The 22,548-nt window shown below is 41.5% G+C and overlaps 1 protein-coding gene and 1 long non-coding RNA gene across 5 annotated transcripts in view; one reads left to right on the plus strand and one right to left on the minus strand.

The window, feature by feature from the left end:
* The window catches only part of LOC130361283 (uncharacterized), a 38,200-nt gene that overhangs the window by 14,244 nt on the left and 1,408 nt on the right, over nt 1–22,548 (plus strand). The window contains exon 2 of the long non-coding RNA XR_008890944.1: nt 596–685. This is a non-coding gene — a long non-coding RNA (uncharacterized LOC130361283). The remainder of the gene's footprint in view (nt 1–595; nt 686–22,548) is intronic.
* Nucleotides 18,586–22,548, minus strand: part of SH3YL1 (SH3 and SYLF domain containing 1) — a 126,151-nt gene continuing 122,188 nt past the window's right edge. For all 4 annotated transcript variants that reach the window (XM_056564068.1, XM_056564065.1, XM_056564066.1 and 1 more), the window contains one exon: nt 18,586–18,926. In XM_056564068.1, the coding sequence (XP_056420043.1) occupies nt 18,736–18,926 (191 nt within the window). In that variant the 3' untranslated portion in view covers nt 18,586–18,735. The remainder of the gene's footprint in view (nt 18,927–22,548) is intronic.

A 22,548-nucleotide genomic window follows, 5' to 3' on the forward strand; every position in this document is an offset into this window, starting at 1 on the left:
TTGTCTTGGGGCTAAATGGCTATGTTGTGACATTACAATAACACTGTGGCTAGCTTTTTGTGAACTGGTATTTCCTGTCTGACTTTTCTTTTTTTGACTACAAATCCCCTAATTCCATTTTCCTCGCTCCCACACATCAGCCACCCCACCCATTAAAACATAAATGAGCTGCATCCATTCAAAAGACCTGTGGTTTTCAATCAGGGTGCCTACAGCTGTTGCAGATTGATCGCTCTCCCACCAAGCGATCCCTCCACCCATTGAAGCAGACAGGCTCCCTGTCATCAGCTGACTAGTGAGTCAGGTCTCGGCCGCATTGCAACCTTGGAAAAATCTAAGACAACAGTCATTTTTGTATGCTGGTAAAAATAAATATTAAAGTGAAAATCACAGAAGAATTGTGAGAAAACCGTCACACACAGGTACAGACACTATATTATGAACTACACTAACTTTACAGCCCTTGTAGCATAGTCAAATAAAAAAAAAATCCTGGAATACCCCTTTAAGGACCTGGGCAATTTTATTTCTGCATTTTGTTTTTTCCTCCTCGCCTTCTGAAAATAATAACTCTTTTATATTTCCGGAAAACAAGATGGCACTGCACTGAGCCCTATAGTGAAACGTCGATCAAAATAGTGGAAGTGGACTCTTGTGATTGCTGCAGGTGGTGCTCTGATCAGAAGTAGGTAGTAGATGAATAACAAGTCGATGAAGAAAAAGATCGGCGACTCACCAGAAGTTGCTAGCAGAGTTCTTCTTTATTAAATACTCACAGATACATAGGTAAGGAATGAGGGTAGTGGGGGGACACTGGATGGCAACCAAGCTCCGTTTCGCACAGATGTGCTTCCTCCGGCCATGTTAACCAAACCCAGAGAGTAATATATATACAGGTGAGTAAAAGTGTGCATCCAATCACGTCACTGGGTGCACATCCCGTGCCCAAGTGACGTGAAATGAAGGGGAGTAGCACATTTACGAATCAGAAGCAGGCAGCCAGATCTGTCCGATCATTTAACCCCAGAACTCCCATCGCGCTAGTCTTTACTATCCAAAGAGTTTCTGCGCGGAGGAGTCTGGGGCCGATCTGATCGTTGCTACTTGGTTGTATTTTCTCAAGACCCAGAAATTGCAGTATCTCCGGGTCATTCCCGTGGGCTTCTTCTACGTGTGCAATTAGGCGTGTCGCTCCCGGCCTCCCTGTACGTATTGCATAAAAATGCTCATGTATCCGTATGCGGAGCTGCCGCCTTGTTTGCCCAATGTAGAAGAACCCACACGGGCAGATAATCGCATATACAATGTTAGTGGATCTGCAGGTAATAAGCTCATTGATAGTATGGTGGACAGCACCTAGTCTGATGTGTTTAGTTTCTACGCTAAACTTACAGAAATTACACCTCTTACATCTTAGATTCCCTGTTGGAAGCAAGCCCTTGGTTGCCATCCAGTGTCCCCCCACTACCCTCCTTCCTTACCTATGTATCTGTGAGTATTTAATAAAGAAGAACTCTGCTAGCAACTTCTGGTGAGTCTTTTATATTTCCATCCACAGACCCATATAAGGACTTGTTTTTTGCGTCACCAATTTTACTTTGTAATGACATCAGTCATTTTACCATAAAATGTACGGCACAACCCAAAAAATATTATTTATGTGGGGAAATTGAAAAGAAAACCACAATTTAGCAAATTTTGGATGGTTTTGTTTTCACGCTGTACAATTTATGGCAAAATGTACATGTTTTCTTTATTCTGTGGGCCAATACGATTAAGATGATACTGTTATATGCTTTTCTATATTTGTACTGCTTTGAAAAAATCTCAAACTATTTTAACAAAATTATTATGTTTGAAATTGCCCTATTTTGACCACGTATAAATGTTTCCGCATACAGGGCGGTATGAGGGCTAATTGTTTGCGCTGTAATCTGTAGTTTTTATTGATACCATTTTTGCTTATATTTTTCTTTTGAATTGCTTTTTATGATTTTTTTTTAACCTCTTGGGGAAGCAGGGCCTGTGTACACCTGTGGGAATTCCGGTCCCTGCCGCTCGCCGGGTGTGGGGTAAAGTTCGGAGCGGCGGCGGTCACTTACTGATCGGCGATGGGCGGCGATCCTTCTGAAGGTGCGGCTTGCGGCAATCCTCCTGAAGGTGCAGCGATCCTGCTGGTGAGTAGTTGCCTATACAGTGGTCTCTAAACTGTAGCATTCCAGATCTTGCAAAACTACGATTCCCAGCATGCCCAAACAGCATGCTGTCTCAGCATGCTGGGATTTTTAGTTTTGCAACATCTGGAGGGCCACAGTTTGGAGGTCACTTTGTGGTGGTCTCTAAACCTTGGCCCTCTAAATCTTGCAAAACTACAACTCCCAGCATTCACAAACAGCAAACGGCTGTCTCGGCATGCTGGGAGTTGTAGTTGCGTGCCTCCAGCTGTTGCATATCTACACTCCCAGCATTCTTTTTGGCGATCAGTACAATAACAGAACTTAACTGAAGGTTTTCCAGGTCTGTCCGTGCATGCTGGGAGTTGTAGTTTTGCAACAGCTAGAGGTCCCCCCCATGTCAATGTACAGGGTACATTAACATGGGCTGGAGTTTACAGTGAGTTTCCTGCTTCAAGTTTGAGCTGCGGCAAATTTTCCACCGCAGCTCAAACTCCTAGCGGGAAACTCGCCGTAAACCCCTGCCAGTGCGAATGAACCCTAAAAACACTACACTACACTTACTCATAATAAAGGGTAAAACACTAAAAACACTACATATACATCCCCTTACACTGTCCCCCCAATAAAAATGAAAAAAGTCTCGTACGGCAGTGTATCCAAAACGGAGCCTCCAGCATTGCCGGACAACCAAGCATGCTGGGAGTTTAGCAACAGCTGGAGGCACCTTGTTTGGCAATCAATGGCGTAGAAAGTACGGAGGCTGAGGCAATTGTAACGCTTGCATCCGGGTCTGCCTCTATGCAAATCCCTAATATAGGCCTCAAATGCGCATGGCGCTCTCCCACTTAGGAGCCCTGTCGTATTTCAAGGAAACAGTTTAGGGCCACATATGGAGTATTTCTGAACTCGGGAGCAATTGGGTAACACATTTTGGGGGGGCCTTTTCTCCTTTTACCCTGTATAAAAAGGAAAAGTTGGGGTCTACACCAGCCTGTTAGTGTAAAAAAACAATAAAATAATAATACATTTTTACACTAACATGCTGGTGTTACCCAAAATTTTTCATTTTCACAAGGGAAAATAGGAAAAAAGCCCCTCAAAATTTGTAACCCCATTTCTTCTGAGAAAGAACATACCCCATATGTGGATGTAAAGTTCTCTGCGGGCGAACTACAATGCTCAAAAGAGAAGGAGCGACATTGGGCTTTTGAAGAGAAAATTTGTCCGGAATTGAAGGCCACGTGCGTTTACAAAGCCCCCCGGGGTGCCAAAACAATTGACCCCCCCACATGTGACCCCATTTTGGAAACTACACCCCTCACATAATGTAATAAGGGGTGCAGTGAGCATTTACACACCACAGGTGTGTGACAGATTTTTGGAACAGTGGTCCGTGAAAATGAAAAATTTTATTTTTCATTTGTACAGCCCACTGTTCCAAAGATCTGTCAAACACCAGTGGGGAGTAAATGCTCAATGCACCCCTTATTAAATTCTGTAAGGTGTGTAGTTTCCAAAATGGGGTCACATGGGGGGCTTTGTAAACACACATGGCCTTCAATTCCAGACACATTCTCTCTATAAAAGCCCAATGGTGCTCCTTCTCTTCTGAGCATTGTAGTTCGCCTGCAGAGCACTTGACATCCACACATGGGGTATTTCCATACTCAGAAGAAATGGTGATACACATTTTGGGGGTCATTTTCTCCTATTATCCCTTGAAAAAATGTACAATTTGGGGGAAAAAATGCATTTTAGTGAAAATTATATTTATTTTTTCATTTACACATCTGACTTTAATGAAAAGTTGTCAAACACCTGTAGGGTGTTAAGGCTCACTGGACCACTTGTTATGTGCCTTGAGGGGTGTAGTTTCCAAAATAGTATGCCATGTGTTTTTTTTGGAGGTTTTATTTTTGCTGTTCTGGAACCATAGGGGCTTCCTAAATGTGACATGCCCCCCCCAAAAACCATTTCAGCAAAATTTGCTTTCCAAAAGCCAAATGTGACTCCTTCTCTTCTGAGCATTGTAGTACACCAGCAGAGCACTTCATGTCCACACATGGGGTATTTCCATACTCAGAAGAAATGGGGTTACCGATTTTGGGGGTCAATTTCCCCTATTACCCCTTGTAAAAATGTAAAATTTTTGGGGGAAAAATGCATTTTAGTGAAAAAAATAAATTCATTTACAAATCCGACTTTAACATAAGGTCGACAAATACCTGTGGGGTGTTAAGTCTCACTGTATCCCTTGTTACATGCCTTGAGGGGTGTAGTTTCCCAAATAGTATACCATGTGGGGTGTTTTTCACTGTTCTGGCACCATAGGGGCTTCCTAAATGCGACATGCCCCCCAAAAAACATTTCAACAAAATACACTCTCCAAAATCCGATTGTCGCTCCTTCCCTTCTGAGTCCCCTCAAATCCACTTCAAACTTAACTGGTGATTAACCAATCATTTTACACAGTACCCTTGTAACTTTTAAAACATTGCTTTTATTGATATCCTTTTAAAATAGACCAATACACCAATGTGCAATAGACTAGGGCTAATATGCCACAAAAAGAAATGTGAAAAGGTGTCTGCATATATTGGTAAATAAATGTAGTTTTGTGTGGGGCACCATGGATTTTAACCCCTTCCCGCTATTGGACGTATGCATACGTCCAGGCGAATTACACGTTCGCGCAAATGGACGTATGCATACGTCCAAGCGATCTCCTGCTCTGCCGCGGGCAGCACAGGAGATCGCGGGTGGGACTCAGCTGTCATTCACAGCCGGAGTCCCACCGCAGCTGCCGGGGCCGCGATCGCGCCGGTCCCGGCAGCATTAACCCCATAAATGCCGTGATCAGTTCTGATCACGGCATCTATGGTGTTTGCAGGGGGAGCGCTCTCCCCCTGCCCATCAACGGCGGCTCCGCGATAAAATAAGGGGGATCGGGGGTGTCCAAGACACCCTCGATCCCCCTTGAAGAGATAGGAGTGAGGTGGCAGGGTTGCCACCCCTCCTATCCCTGCTATTGATCGGCCGAGCGACCGACCAATAGCAGACTGGGGGCGGGGGGGTTAACGTTCGGTTCCCCTCCGCTATGCCCACCCATCGGTGTCCGGGCACAGCGGGGGGAACCGTGTAGTAGCGGCGGCAGCGGCGGTCACTTACCCGGCGGCGGAGCTCCAGATGACGGCGGTGGCTGTGATCACGGCGGCGGTGGAGGTGAGTATGACGCCGCGTGTCCGGGGTCTGTTGCCTAGCAACATCTGCAGGGCGACAGTTTAGAGAGTGGTCTCTAAACTGTCGCCCTCCAGATGTTGCAAAACTACAACTCCCACCATGCCTTGACAGCTGTTTGCTGTGTTGGCATGCTGGGAGTTGTAGTTTTGCAAGATTTAGAGGGGTTCAGGCTGGAGATCACTGACAGTGGTCTCTAAACTGTAGCCCTCCAGATATTACAAAACTACAACTCCCAGCATGCCCAGACAGCAGTTTGCTGTCTTAGCATGCTGAGATTTGTAGTTTTGCAACATCTGGAGGGCCACAGTCTAGAGACCACTGTCAGTGATCTCCAGCCTGAACCCCTCTAAATCTTGCAAAACTACAACTCCCAGCATTCAGGAACAGCAAATGGCTGTCTCGGCATGCTGGGAGTTGTACTTGCGTGCCTCCAGCTGTTGCATAACTACATCTCCCAGCATTCCCTTTGGCAATCAGTACATGCTGAGAGTTGTAGTTCTGCAACAGCTGGAGGCACACTGGTTGGGAAATACCGAGTTAGGTAATAGGTTCTATTACCTAACTCAGTATTTTCCAACCAGTGTGCCTCCAGCTGTTGCAAAACTACAACTCCCAGCATGCACGTTCTGTCAGTGCATGCTGGGAGTTGTAGTTTTGCCCCCCCCTCTCCCATGTGAATGTACAGGTTACATTCACACTGGCGGCGGATTACAGTGAGTTCCCTGCTTCAAGTTTGAGCTGCAGCAGCCGCAGCTCAAACTCCTAGCGGGAGACTCAGTGTAATCCGCAGTCAGTGTGAATGTAACCTAAAAACACTACACTAACATAAAATAAAGAGTAAAACACTACATATACACACGTACACTGCCCCCCCCCCCACCACCACCCCTTCCCCCCCCAATAAAAATGAAAAACGTATCCTACAGCAGTGTTTCCAAAACGGAGCCTCCAGCTGTTGCAAAACAAAAACTCCCAGCATTTCCGGACAGCCATTGACTGTCCAAGCATGCTGGGAGTTTAGCAACAGCTGGAGGCACCCTGTTTGAGAATCACTGGTGTAGAATACCCCTATGTCCACCCCTATGCAAATCCCTAATTTAGGCCTCAAATGCGCATGGCACTCTCACTTTGGAGCCCTGTCGTATTTCAAGGCAACAGTTTAGGGCCACATATGGGGTATCGCCGTACTCGGGAGAAATTGCCTAACAAATTTTGGGGGGCTTTTTCTCCTTTTACCCCTTATGAAAAGGTAAAGTTGGGGTCTACACCAGCATGTTAGTGTAAAAAAAAAAACATTTTTGTACACTAACATACTGGTGTTGCCCCATACTTAAAAATTTCACAAGCGGTAAAAGAAAAAAAGCCTCCAAAATTTGTAACGCAATTTCTCCTGAGGACGGAGATACCCCATATGTGGGCGCAAAGTGTTCTGGGGACGCACAAAAAGGCTCAGAAGGGAGAGTGCACCATGTAAATTTGAGGTTTAAATTGGTGATTTGCACAGGGGTGGCTGATTTTACAGCGGTTCTGACATAAGTGGAAAACAATAAATACCCACATGTGACCCCATTTTGGAAACTACACCCCTCACGGAATGTAACAAGGGGTACAGTGAGCATTTACACCCCACAGGTGTCTGACAGATCTTTGAAACAGGGGTCTGTGAAAATGAAAAATAACATTTTTAATTTGCACAGCCCACTGTTCCAAAGATCTGTCAAATGCCAGTGGGGTGTAAATTCTCCCTGCACCCCTTATTACCTTCCGTGAGGGGTGTAGTTTTAAAAATGGGGTCACATGTGGGGGGGTCCACTGTTCTGGCACCACGGGGGGGCTTTGGAAATGCACATGGCCAAATTCTCTCTCCAAAAGCTCAATGATGCTCCTTCTCTTCTGAGCATTGTAGTTCGCCCCCAGTGCACTTCACGTCCACTTATTGGGCATTTCCATACTCAGAAGAGATGGGGTTACAAATTTTGGGGGGTATTTTCTGCTATTATCCCTTGTAAAAATTTAAAATTTGGGGGAAAACAAGCATTTTAGTGTAAAAAAAATTTTTTTTTTTTACATATGCAAAAGTCGTGAAACACCTGTGGGGTATTAAGGTTCACTTTACCCCTTGTTACGTTCCCCAAGGGGTCTAGTTTCCAAAATGGTATGCCATGTGGGTTTTTTTTTCTGTCCTGGCACCATAGGTGCTTCCTAAATGCGGCATGCCCCCAGAGCAAAATTTGCTGTCAAAAAGCCAAATGTGACTCCTTCTCTTCTGAGACCTGTAGTGCGCCAGCAGAGCACTTTTCATCCCCATATTGGGTGTTTTCTGAATCGGGAGAAATTGGGCTTCAAATTTTGGGGGGTATTTTCTGCTATTACCTTTTTTAAAAATGTAAAATTTTTGCTAAACCAAGCTTTTTTAGTAAAAAAAGAAAATTTTTTTTTTACATATGCAAAAGTCGTGAAACACCTGTGGGGTATTAAGGTTCACTTTATCCCTTGTTACGTTCCTCAAGGAGTCTAGTTTCCAAAATGGTATGCCATGTGTTTTTTTTTGCTGTTCTGGCACCATAGGGGCTTCCTAAATGAGACATGCCCCCCGAGCAAAATTTGCTCTCAAAAAGCCAAATATGACTCCTTCTCTTCTGAGCATTGTAGTTCGCCCGTAATGCACTTCAGGTCAACTTATGGGGTACCTCCATACTCAGAAGAGATGGGGTTACAAATTTTGGGGGGTATTTTCTGCTATTAACCCTTGCAAAAATGTAAAATTTGGGGGGAAACACACATTTTAGTGAAAATTTTTTTTTTTTTTTTTTACATATGCAAAAGTCATGAAACACCTGTGGGGTATTAAGGCTCACTTAATTCCTTGTTACGTTCCTCAAGGGGTCTAGTTTCCAAAATGGTATGCCATGTTTTTTTTTTTTTTTTTTTTGCTGTTTTGGCACCATAGGGGCTTCCTAAATGCAACATGCCCCCAAAAAACCATTTCAGAAAAACGTACTCTCCAAAATCCCCTTGTAACTCCTTCGCTTTTGAGCCCTCTACTGCGCCCGCCGAACAATTTACATAGACATATGAGGTATGTGCTTACTCGAGAGAAATTGGGCTACAAATTCAAGTATAAATTTTATCCTTTTACCTCTTGTAAAAATTCAAAAATTGGGTCTACAAGAACATGCAAGTGTAAAAAATGAAGATTTTGAATTTTCTCCTTCACTTTGCTGCTATTCCTGTGAAACACCTAAAGGGTTAAAACACTTACTGAATGTCATTTTGAATACTTTGGGGGGTGCAGTTTTTGTAATGGGGTCATTTATGGGGTATTTCTAATATGAAGACCCTTCAAATCCACTTCAAACCTGAACTGGTCCATGAAAAATAGCGAGTTTGAAAATTTTGTGAAAAATTGTAAAATTGCTGCTGAACTTTGAAGCCCTCTGGTGTCTTCCAAAAGTAAAAACTCGTCAATTTTATGATGAAAATATAAAGTAGACATATTGTATATGTGAATCCAAAAAAAAAATATTTGGAATATCCATTTTCCTTACAAGCAGAGAGCTTCAAAGTTAGAAAAATGCAAAATTTTCAATTTTTTCATCAAATTTTGGGATTTTTCACCAAGAAAGGATGCAAGTTACCACAAAAATTTACCACTATGTTAAAGTAGAATATGTCACGAAAAAACAATCTCGGAATCAGATTGATAAGTAAAAGCATTCCAGATTTATTAATGTTTAAAGTGACAGTGGTCAGATGTGCAAAAAAGGGCTGCGTCCTAGAGGTGAAAATGGGCTGTGTCCTTAAGGGGTTAACCTAATGTGATATAAATATGTATTGAGCAACCATCATATAGGGTAACCTCAATATTGGCTTATAGAGATATATCCTAAATATACCCACACAAACACATCCTCAGTAGTACACAATGAATGGATGTACCTACACAACATATAGGGCAAATGAATGAAAATACACTCACTGTTACTGAAGAGATGAAAAATATCAAAGCGTCAGGATCAGCAATACAATGATAGCTTCTGGTGGAACAATATTAGTGAGTTATTAAGTTATTATAAAATCACAGTCCCTACTCACTTATTCCTATAACCACCAAACTTAACTGGTCCCTGAAAAATTCAGATTTAGAATTTTTCGTGAAAATTTAGAAAATTGCTGCTATATTTTGAAGCCCTCTGATGTCTTCAAAAAGTAAAAACATGTCAACTTTATGATGGAAACATAAAGAAGACATAAAGTGTTTGTGAATCAATATATAATTTATTTGGAATATCCATTTAACTTACAAGCAGAAAGTTTCAAAGTTAGAAAAATGCAACATTTTCAACATTTTTATGAAATTTGGGGATTTTTGACCAAGAAAGGATGCAAGTAACGACAAAAATTTACCACTATGTTAAAGTATAATATGTCACGAAAAAGCAATCTAGGAACCAGAATAAAAGGTAAAAGCATCTCACAGTTATTAATGCATAAAGCAACAGTGGTCAGAATTGCAAAAAAGGGCCGAGTCCTTAAACCCTTAAGGACCCAGCCCATTTTCACCTTAAAGGGGTACTCCGGTGGAATACATTTTTTTAAATCAACTGGTGCCAGAAAGTTAAACAGATTTGTAAATTACTTCTATTAAAAAATTTTTTAATCCTTCCAGTACTTTTAGCAGCTGTATGCTACAGAGGAAATTCTTTTCTTTTTGAATTTCTTTTTTGTCTTGTCCACAGTGCTCTCTGCTGACACCTGATGACCATATCAGGAACTCTCCAGAGCAGGAGAAAATACCCATAGCAAACCTATGCTGCTCTGGACAGTTCCTAATACGGGCATCAGATGTCAGCAGAGAGCACTGTGGACTTTTTTTTCAATCTGATCACTGTCACTTTAAGCATTAATAACTCTGGAATGCTGTTACCTTTTATTATGATTCAGAGATTGTTTTTTCGTGACATATTTTACTTTAACATAGTGGTAAATTTTCATCCTTACTTGCATCCTTTCTTAGTGAAAAATCCCCAAATTTCATTAAAATGTTGAAAATTTAGCATTTTTCTAACTTTGAAACTTTCTGCTTGTAAGGAAAATGGACATTCCAAATAAATTATATATTAATTCACAAATACAATATGTCTACTTTATGTTGGCATCAAAAAGTTGACATGTTTTTACTTTTGGAAGACACCAGAGGGCTTCAAAGTTCAGCAGCAATTTTCAAAATTTTCACAAAATTTTCAAAATCTTAATTTTTCAGGGACCAGTTCAGGTTTGAAGTGGATTTGAGGGGCCTTCATATTAGAAATACCCCATAAGTGGCCCCATTATAAAAACTGCACCCCTCAAAGTATACAAAATGACATTCAGAAAGTTTGTTAACCCTTTAGGTGTTTCACAGTAATAGCAGCAAAGTGAAGGAGAAAATTCAAAATCTCCATTTTTTTTACACTAACATGTTCTTCTAACATGAATCTTTACAAGGGGTAAAAGGAGAACCCCCCCCCCCCCAAAAAAAAAAAATTTTTTTAACCAAATTCCTCTCGAGTAAGGAAATACCTCATATATGAATGTAAAGTGCTCTGTGGGTGCACTAGAGGGCTAAGAAGCGAAGGAGCGACAATGGAATTTTGGAGAGGGAATTTTGCTGAAATGTTTTAGTTTTTTTTTGGGAGGGGGCATGTCACATTTAGGAAGCCCCTATGGTGGTGCCAGAACAGGGGGGGGGGGGGGGGGGAAACACATGGCACACTATTGTGGAAACTACACCCCTCATGGCACAAGGAATACAGAGAGACCAATTTTCGTTAAAGTCAGATGTGTAAATAAATTTTTATTTCACAAAAATGCAGTTTTTTCCCCAAATTTACCATTTTACAAGAGGTATTAGGAGACAGTGCCCCCAAAAGTTGTAACCCCATTTCTTCTTAGTATGGAAATAACCCATGTGTGGACATAAAATGCTTTGTGGGCGCACTACAATGCTCAGAAGAGAAGGAGCCATATTTTGCTTTTTGAATGCAAATTTTGCTGAAATGGTTTTTGGGGGGCATGTCACATTTAGGAAGCGCCTATGGTGCCAGAACAGCAAATAAAAACCCACATGGCATACTATTTTGGAAACTACACCCCTCAAGGAACATAGGGGGTACAAAGAGCCTTAACACCCCACAGGTGTTTGACGACTTTTCGTTAAAGTCGGATGTGTTAATTCAATTTTTTTTCACTAAAATGCAGTTTTTAGTGATGTTCGCCATTACCGGCGAGTCCCTGGCCGTGCATGATGAGAGCACCACTCCAGTGCTCGCTATCATGTACACGACGTAAATGTACGTCCTGGTGTGTTGTTAACTACCGCCGCATCATGATGTACATTTATGTCCGATGTCGTTAAGGGGTTAAATAAAATGTACAGCGCAACCAAAAAAAACATTTTTTTAACCCCTTAAGGATCGGGGGGTTTTCCGTTTTTGCATTTTCGTTTTTTGCTCCTTGCCTTTAAAAAATCATAACTCTTTCAAATTTGTACCTAAAAATCCATATGATGGCTTATTTTTTGCACCACCAATTCTACTTTGTAATGACGTCAGTCATTTTGCCCAAGAATCTATGGTGAAGCGGGAAAAGAAATCATTGTGCGACAAAATTGAAAAAAAAAACGCTGTTTTGTAACTTTTGGGGGCTTCCGTTTCTACGTAGTACATTTTTCGGTAAAAATGACACCTGATATGTATTCTGTAGGTCCATACAATTAAAATTATACCCTACTTATATAGGTTTGATTTTGTCGAACTTCTGGAAAAAATCATAACTACATGCAGGAAAATTAATATGTTTAAAATTGTCATCTTCTGACCCCTATAACTTTTTTATTTTTCCGTGTATGGGGCGGTATGAGGGCTCATTTTTTGCGCCGTCATCTGAAGTTTTTAACGGTACCATTTTTGCATTGATAGGACTCATTGATCATATAACTATAATAATTGATAGGACTCAAATGATATAAAAAGTGACCAAAAATGCACTATTTTGGACGTTGGAATTTTTTTGCGCGCACGCCATTGACCGAGCGGTTTAATGATATATTTTTATAATTCGGACATTTCCGCACGCGGTGATACCATATATGTTTATTTTTATTTTTATTTACACTGTGTTTTTTTTTTTATTGGAAAAGGGGAGTGATTCAAATTTTTAATAGGGGAGGAGTTAAATGATCTTTATTCACTTTTTTTTTCCACTTTTTTTTTGCAGTGTTATAGGTCCCATAGGGACCTATAACACTGCACACACTGATCTTCTATGTTGATCACTGGTTTCTCATAAGAAACCAGTGATCAACGATTCTGCTGCATGACTGCTCATGCCTGGATCTCAGGCACTGAGCAGTCATTCGGCGATCGGACAGCGAGGAAGCAGGAAGGGGCCCTCCCGCTGTCCTGTCAGCTGTTTGGGATGCCGCGATTAGCCGCGGCTATCCCGAACAGCCCGACTGAGCTAGCCGGGAACTTTCACTTTTAGCCGCGCGGCTCAGCTCTGAGCGCGCGGCTTAAGGATTAATAGCGTGCGGCGCCGTGATCAGCGCTGCACGCTAATAGAGGCGGGTCCCAGCTTCACTATGACGCCGGGCCCGCCGTGATATGACGCGGGGTTACTGTGTAACCCCGCGTTATATCAGAAGAGCAGGACCAAGGACGTACCGGTACGTCCTTGGTCCTTAAGGGGTTAAAGTAAACTGCAGTTTTGGAAATTTTAGGGTCGTAATTTTTACCCTGTACAATAAACTGACGTAGTATCTTTATTCTGTGGGTCAATGTGATTAAAACTATATCCATGTTTACATGCTTTTCTATTATTGCACTGCTTTTATAGAAAAAAAGTCAAACTTTTTTTTAACAAAATAACTATGCTTAAAATGTTCCTTTTCTGACCCCTTTAGTTTTCTTATTTTTCCATATATGCTTTTGAGGCGGGCCCGCGTGTCACAGTTACGTCAGCATGCTGGGCCTGTCTACAAACCTTACTGCGCATACAGGGATGAGACAGGGTAGCCCTGTGTGTCTGCTCTTAGCAAAATACGCCACATATTCCCCCCTGCCTGGCGGATTTTCTGCAGTATGAAATATGCAGCATATACGCTACGTGTGACCCCACCCTAAAAGTAAATACCATATTTCTATAAAAATATTTTAACTAACTATTTATACAAATACAGCTAAAAATGGCACAAAGGTTACATTGTGTGCAAGGAATGGGTATTTATTTTAATCCATTCCCTTATTAGCTTAGTTGTGTGACTTTTCTATGAACCGATGCTCAGAACTGAACCGCATATTCCAGATGAGGCCACACCAAGGCTTTATAAAGAAGTTATATTATATTAAACTAATAGATTTTTTTTTTATTGTACACTATAGGCGATATGATATATATATTTTTTATATAATTACTATAGAATCGTTCTACAAGGTCATTAAAGGAAAAAGTAACATGGAAAAAAAAAAACTTATAGTTCTATGGAAGAGCCGAAGATTGCCGAACGGCTCTCCCATTGAGCTATATGGAGGGGCATATAGATTGTGACGCGCCACTGTAAAGCTCTAAACAGGAGATTGCGGGGGGGGGGGGGGTGGACCGTGATCTAAAACTTATCCCCTATCCTTCATTCTTTTCAGAAGATACTAAGCTCTGCAAGATGGTTAACACAATAGAGGACAGTGCAATTTATACAGTAGATAACACAATAGAGGACAGCACACTGGCCCACATTTATCATTACACCTTTTATTTTGTGTGCTGATAATGTGTAGGAGCACCAAATTTATTAAAAGGTAAAAGAGCTTTGATAAATTTGGTGCAGGTCACATTTTCTGAAATTTCTGTCTACATATACACCAAAAAGCTACACCATGTCTGGGCTGGTGTAGTTTTAGAGACTTTTCAGTGGCTTTGAACCTTTTTTTGCTCCTTTTTACAAAAAGGCGCAATGATAAATCCCTTCCATATCATGTCTATTGCCAAAATCAGTGGATTGCAACTCAATATCAGCAGAAATGTGTAAACAAAAAGGGACAAAAAAAGGCGCAAAAAACCCTGCTTGCGCCTTTTTTGCCCCCTTTTTTTTTTAGACACAAAAAACAGTCTAAAGACAATGATAAATGTGGGCCACTGTGTATAGTAGATAACACAATAGGAGAGTGCACGGTGTATAGTAAATAACAATAGAGAACATAACACAATAGAAGACTGTGCACTGTATAAAGTAGATAACACAATAGATGACTGTGCGCTTATAAAGTAGATAACACAATAGAGGACAGTGCACTGTGTATAGTAGATAACACAGTAGAGGACAGTGTACAGTGTATAGTAGATAACAATAGGAGAGTGCACTGGGTATAGCAAACATAATAGAGCATAGCACACTGTGTATAGTAGATAACACAACAGAGGACAGCTCACCGTGTCTAGTAGATAACACAATGGAGGACAGTGCACTGTTATAAATGGATATGAATAAATTGGAGGCTTATGCTGAGAAGTGGCAGATGAGGTTTATCAATTTATAGATAGTTTGGGACAAATAATATAAAGATCATTTCACATACACACACACAAAAAAAAGGAAATTCGAAAGCAATTGCCAAGTGTTGAAACCTAATGAAAAACATCTGCAAACAATTATTAAGAGGATATCCACCAAGGGCTTGTAAAATAAAGAAATACAAGCTATTAAATCACCAGTACAGTAGTTCATTTCATAATAACTGAGGTGTTGCTGAATTAGAGGTTAATGTAATTGTGAATTGGGAGATCTTTTTCAGGAAATCATAAAAAAGTTAATGGTTTAGCAGAATAAAAGTAGACGTCTTGACTACTGTGCTTAGGCTGTAGGAACGAAGAATTAGCTAGTTTTAATTAATATAGTAGAATTAAGCATTTTTACCATTTTTTTACACTGGGTTTGCTTTTGTCTGTTAACCAGTCTGACTTTGGGCCATACTTAGGTTTGGAATCTAAGTACCCTCTAGACCAGTATTTCCCAACCAGGGTGCCTCTAGCTAGTGAAAAACTACAATTCACAGCATGTTGGGAGTTGTAGTCTTGCAACAGCTGGTGACACACTGTAGAGGACATAAATTGTAGCTGTGCCACCCAAGACTTAACCACACAGGGTGTACCTGTACACCCTGGAGCATTTAATGCCTATGAAGCCAGGGTAGGATCTGCATTACTTTCAGTACCGCTAATGACAGGCAGCAGAGCTCACAACATCTATAGGAATAAATGACAGATGCCGGTAAGGTCAGTGGTCTCATCGGACTCCCACAACGCGATTGTCATTGGGGGGTCATTGCGCTCCAATGATACACCATAGAATGTCAATCCCACTGCACTATGCTATGCAAAATGTGTAAAATAAACAATGTTTTTAAAATGATATAAAAGCCCTTTCCTTAATAAAAAATTTTCATCACCCTCCTTTTCCCATTTTACAAACATTTAAAATATAATGTTTATGATCCCGCACGGTAAACGCTGTGAATGGAAATAAATACCAAACTCCAAAAATGCAGAATTTCGGTCACATCATATTTAAAAAATAAATAAGTAAATGTAATAAAAAAAGCCCCATCTAAACAAGAATTTTACAACTAAGAACTAAAAATCATGGTGCATGGAGCATTTATTCAGCCATGGATACTGAAAAATAAAAAAGTTTTAGGGGTCAAAAAAAGGATAGTTTAACTATATATTTTTTCTTTTAGGTAATACAGTAATAGAAAAACTACCGTATATGCTCGAGTATAAGCCGACCCGAATATAAGCCGAGGCCCCTAATTTTACCCCAAAAACCCAGGAAAAATTATTTACTCGACTATAAGCCTAGCGTGGGAAATACATTATCCCCCCATGTAATCATCCCCCCCCCCCCTTCATCACCACCTCCTGTCAATCCCTTCATCAGTGGTCTTCAACCTGCGGACCTCCAGAGGTTTCAAAACTACAACTCCCAGCATGCCCGGACAGCCATCGGCTGGGTGTTGTAGTTTTGAAACCTCTGTAGGTCCGCAGGTTGAAGACCACTACAGCCTTCGTCATCATCACCCCCCCCCTTCATCATCACTGCCTGTCAATCCCTTCATCAGTGGTCTTCAATCTGCGGTCCTCCAGAGGTTTCAAAACTACAACACCCAGCCGATGGCTGTCCGGGCATGCTGGGAGTTGTAATTTTGCAACCTCTGGAGGTCTGCAGGTTGAAAACCACTGACGAAGGGATTGACAGGCGGAGAGTTCACTCGAGTATAAGCCAAGGGGGCGTTTTCAGCACGAAAAATCTGAAAAACTCGGCTTATACTCGAGTATATACGGTAATATAAATTGGGTATGGTTTAAAACTCAAAGACCCACAGAATGAAAAGTATTTTTATCATATTCCCTCCACCCTCGTTTCGCTTGCCCCCCATAAAAAAATGTTTATATTTTTTTAGTTTTACTGTACATTTTAAGTCTGCTACAGACATCCAGCTACAGGTGTTTCATTGATCTCACGCCACCACCCTCAAAGGATATCATTGTGCAGAGCAAGATGGCAACGGAATGGAGATCTGCCTAAGAAGCAATGGTAGCTGGAGATTTGTCTGGAGACCATGTGGGCAACACAATGATGAGGAATTCACGAGGGAACATAGCTCGAGGGTCTACTACTGGGATTATAGTAGGGGTGGTATAATGTATGATGGCCGGACCCCACTAGTCTTCATTCCAGGTACACTAACTGCTGGTCGTGGAACAGCCAATTCTTCTAAGTGTCCAAGGAGCCGTTTCCAAACACAACAAAGACAGGCCACACGTTGCTTTTGCTACTTCTCTAAATGTGCTACCATGGCTTGCAGTGTTTTCAGGCTTGTTTCCCATCGATGTCTGTCAACGGTCGGCAATTGCATAGTTTGCTGCCAGCAGTGGATCTTCATTGTTTCTGTGCCCAAAAGCATTCAGCGTGGCAGAACATTCCTCAAACAACCATTAATAACCTCTTTGATTAATTACATACCAAGATGTGCAAGTGCCTATACTTCTGTGTGTGGGGCCATACTTGATACTGAATAACTCAAGATGTTTTGAATACTTTGTTTCAATTTTTTTTTATTATCTGCATATCATTAAGGAGTACCTGTCATGATCTTGATATATTTTATAATCCTCCACGTTAACTCCCCAATCATGATAAACCACCCCCTCAGATGCTCAGATTGGGAAGGGGAGTTCCCCAGCAGGCGTGACATCATCTGAAGCCCTGCAGGAAAGAACTTACTCTGCTACAGACAGCCCAATGCAGTTCAGTGTGAGATGGACTGTGATTGGCTGAGGCTGCACCCCCCCCCCATCAACTCTCTCTCTCACCTCTCATACACTCTATACACTGTGCTTAGCTGAGGTCCCACCTGCATTTGACCACCGCTGGGGACCCCTGTGATCTCGGCTGCGGCACTCCAGATATCCAGTGCACAGAGCAAACTTCGCTCCGTGCCGGATGACTGTCAATGCGGGTCAGAGGCTTGTGACATAACGGCCACCCCCCCAATGAAAGTCTATGGGAGGGGCGTGACGGTATACAGCTGCTACAGCCAGCCCAAAGCAGTTCAGTGTGAGATGGACTGTGATTGGCTGAGGCTGCTCCCCCCCCCCATAAACTCTCTCTACTATACACTGTATACATTGTGCTTAACTGAGGTCCGACCTGCATTTCCTCTATAAACTGTATATACTGCACTTAGCTGAGGTCCCACCTGCCACCTGCATTTCCTGACCGCCGCAGGGGACCCCCGTGATCTCGGCTGCGGCACTCCAGATATCCGGTCACGCCCCCTCCCATAGACTTGCATTGAGGGGGCATGGCCGTGACATCACGAGCCTCTGGCGCTGCAACCGATACTCTAAACAAATGCTGGGTACAGCAGGGAAATCACGGGGGTCCCCAGCAGCGGGACCCATACGATCAGGCATCTTATCCTCTATCCTTTGGATAGGGGATAAGATGTCTAGGGGCGGAGTAGAGTACCCCTTTAAGGTTTGTTATAATTATTTAGTAATCTTCATAACATAACACACATAAATCCAATAAAATAGTCACCAATGTATTTAAAAAATACTCAAATAATTGTAAACTATTTATTTTTCAGAATAACTTATTTGTGATAATCTCCCAATATACATGTCCATACATAACAGTTGGCAACATAAATATATTTATTATAGTAACCATTTATAATTTGTAACATTTTGGCACCTTGTGATAAATTATTATTCTAAGCTATATCATAACATAATTAGCAGGAAAAATACCTAGTTCCCCTTTTAGTTTCCCCTCCCACCAATCGTATTGAGAGTCAGTCTTTGTGGTGACCATGATCTTATCGCCAGCTTGGAATGACAGGTCTCCCGGCTGTAAAGCATCAAATGGATAGATGGCAGTGGCAGTGACGTAGTCTCCCCTCGATCCCCCTATAAAATAGATAAAATTATAATTACCAACTGATCATAGATTAATCCTTCTTGCATAAAAGTAATTCTAGATGTTGGCTCTGGTAAAGACCCCTAAAAAAAAAAGAATAGCGTTACAGGGATTGTCCAGTGAAAGACAACTTATGTCTGACACTTAACCCCTATCCTGTGGATATAGGATAATAGGATAAGTGTCTGACCGTGATGGTATTTGACCATTGGTGATACCCCCCACGTGATCTCTTCAAGACTGCCAGAAGGTGTCTGAAAGAGACAGAGGTGGCAGCAGAGAGCACTGTAGTCACAATAGAAAGAACTACACAACTTCCTCTGGAGCATACAGCAGCTGATAGGTACTGGAAGGATTAACATTTTAAAATAGAAGTAATTTACAAATCTGTAAAACTTTGCGGCACCAGTTATTTCGATTTTTTTTCTTTTCTCCCAGAGTACCCCTTTCAAATCCTTCACTGTATTTGCAGCGATCACTTCTACAGCAAAGCTATTCCATGCATCCACTACTCTCTCAGTAAAGTAATACTTCCTGATATTACTGCAGAAACATTTTCCCTCTGATTTAAAACTAAGTCCTGTTCTAGCTCCTCTACTCCTTTACTGTTTCATCTTTCTTCCAATCTATGAGGCACTGTTATTATGAAAAACTTTTTATATTTTGTAGTACTACCGATAAGATGACTTTTTTAATATACATTAAAAAAAAAAGAACATTTTACTAAAAAAAATTAAAAAAATTCAAATAGCTGCCACTAGGGGTCATCTATCTTTATGCAGACAGACTACTCTGTATTTTGCAGCATACTGGATACCGGCCATAAAGTGTGTTGGTATCTAGTATAGGAGATCACCATTGCACCACTACAGCCTTCAGCTGTTCCTAAACTACAACCCCCATGATGGAAGTTGTTGTACTTTTGCAACAGCTGGGGGTACAATCTTTGTAAAAACTCTGTTTTAGAGCTGTGTATTCTTCAGCTGTGTGCCTCCAGCTCTTGCAAAACTACAAAGAATGTGTGGGCATGCTGGGAGTAGTAGTTTTGCAACAGCTAAAGGCAACACTGCTTTATAAACACAGCAGCTCCAGCTGTTGCAAAACTACAACTCCCTGCATGCTTGAACAGCCAAAGCTTTCTCTGACTCCTGAATGACAAAGAAGCTGATCAGACATTCAGGAGTCTGTGAAAGCTGAATGGCACACAGTGACAGGTATGTTGATAAGCATCCACCTTTACTAGGAGCAGATGAGTCGTCACGGTGAGGGAGAGAGATGGACACCCCCCCTCCACAAGGCAACAACAAAAAGCAAGTAAGCAACATATAAATGCTATTTGTTAGGGATATATAGGTCCTAGACAGACAAAAATTATATGTACAATCAGTATTAGGTACTGAGTAACAAATCACTTTTTTTTTTTTGGCATTATGACAGGTACACTTTAACCTTTCCTGGTAGGTTTTATCCTGCAGATTTATCAAAACCTGTGCAAAGGAGAAGTTGCCCAGTTGTCCATAGCAACCAATCCGATTCCTTCTTTTATTTTGCAGAGGCTTGTCAAAAATGAAAGAAGCAATCTGATTGGTTCCTATGGACAACTGGACAACTTTTCCTTTGCACAGGTTTTGATAAATCTCTCCCCATGTACTGGTTTAGTAGCTCTTCTCTGAAATCTCTCCAAACTATCTATATCCTTCTGGACATGCGGTTTCCAGTACAGCACACAATATTCCAAGTGTGGTCTCACCAGTGCTCTGTACAGGGGCTTGAGCACTTCCTTTTACTGCTAATAACTCTCCCTATACAACCATGAGCACGTCCCTCTACTGCTAATACTTCTCCCTATACAACCATGAGCATTTCACTCTCAACTGCTAATACCTCTTTTTCCGTACATCCTCAAGGACGTCCCTCTCTACTGCTAATACCTCTACCTATAGATGCATGAGCATTTCCCTCTCTACTGCTAATACCTCTCCCTCTACACCCATGAGCACTTCCCTCTCTACTGTTAATACCTCTCCCTATACACCCAAACATTCTTCTAGCATTTACTGCTGCTCTATTAGATTGTCTGCCTACCTTTTAAAGGGGTATTTTAACATTTTGTTTCGAATGCTGCCGGGGTCGTGACATCACTGCCACAAAATGTTTTGAACGCTGGGGCAGTGGAGTACCCCTTTAAACCTTCTGAAATAATGATCCCTAAATCCCTTTTCTCAGATACTGAGGATTATTTGGCATTCCTTCCATCCAAGGTTGAGGGTAACAAGAAGAGGAATGAAGACGTGTTCTCCCCATCATTAAAAACTAGGCTCAAATCGTCATCCAAGCTTTTTCGTTTCTGATAGAGTCATGATCCGCTAATCTGATTTGCCGTGAAAGGGGTTTGCCGTAAAAGGGGTTTTCAGGGGACTATTTTTTATTTGCAAACGTGCTCAGGCCAGGCTAAGAAAATAAAGAATTCTGCATTCATCTTCCCTGACCCCCTGCTGCCGCCTGTTCAACTGTGCCTGGTTATGCTGCTAAGCACTTCCTGTGTCTGTCTTGAAGTGCTCGTTCAGCCAATCACAGTAGGCAGGGCACTTCTGTAGCCAGTAATAGACCGAGTGGTCACTTCCTTGTGCCAAATCTGTTACCTTGAAATACTAAATAGCGGGACCAGGCACCTGCTGGACAGGTGGCTGTGGGGGATCTGGGCAGGTGAGTATAGGCTTGTTTTTTATTAGCTTGGCCTGAGCACATTTGCTCATAAAAAATAGTTACTGGACAAGCCCCTTAAAGAGGTACTCCAGTGAAAAACTATTTTTTTTAATCAACTGGTGCCAGAAAGTTAAACAGATTTGTAAATAATTTCTTAATTTTGTAAAAAAATCTTAATCCTTCCTGTACTTATTAGCTGCTGAATACTTCAGTGGAAATTCTTTTCTTTTTGAAACACAGAGCTGTCTGCTGACATCACGAGCACAGTGCTCTCTGCTGACATCTCTGTCCATTTTATGAACTGTACAGAACAGCATATGTTTGCTATGGGTATTTCCTTTTACCCTGGACAGTTCCTAAAATGGACAGAGATGTCAGCAGAGAGCACTGTGCTCATGATGTCAGCAGACAGCTCTGTGTTTCAAACGGAAAAGAATTTCCACTGTAGTAATCAGCAGCTAATAAGTACAGGAAGGATTAAGATTTTTTAATAGAAGTCATTTACAAATCTGTTTAACTTTCTGGCACCAGTTGATTAAAAAAAATAAGTTTTTTGACGGAGTACCCCTTTAACTGTGCATAATAGATGGAAAAGAATTACCCTTATCGGGGTTGGAGTCCTCAAGGAATTAGCAAGAAACAAAAACGTATGGAGGCCAATAGGCTTTATCCCAACGCTCATCTTTCCATTAAAGTTTTTCACCCCTGATTTTGGCTAATAACAAAAAAAAATGACCAAAATACTGTGTGTGTGAAATGAGTAGCAGGAAGTGTAAACTACTCAAAAATAAACCAGACAATGCTATTTTTCTTAGACTCGCATAGTGCTAATTCGCCATGTGTGTAGAAATATACGATGCAATAGACTGGGACTCATTTCTACTGACAGATTCACTTCTCCACCTG

This window comes from Hyla sarda, chromosome 3 (assembly GCF_029499605.1).
Source record: "Hyla sarda isolate aHylSar1 chromosome 3, aHylSar1.hap1, whole genome shotgun sequence".
Taxonomy (NCBI): domain Eukaryota; kingdom Metazoa; phylum Chordata; class Amphibia; order Anura; family Hylidae; genus Hyla; species Hyla sarda.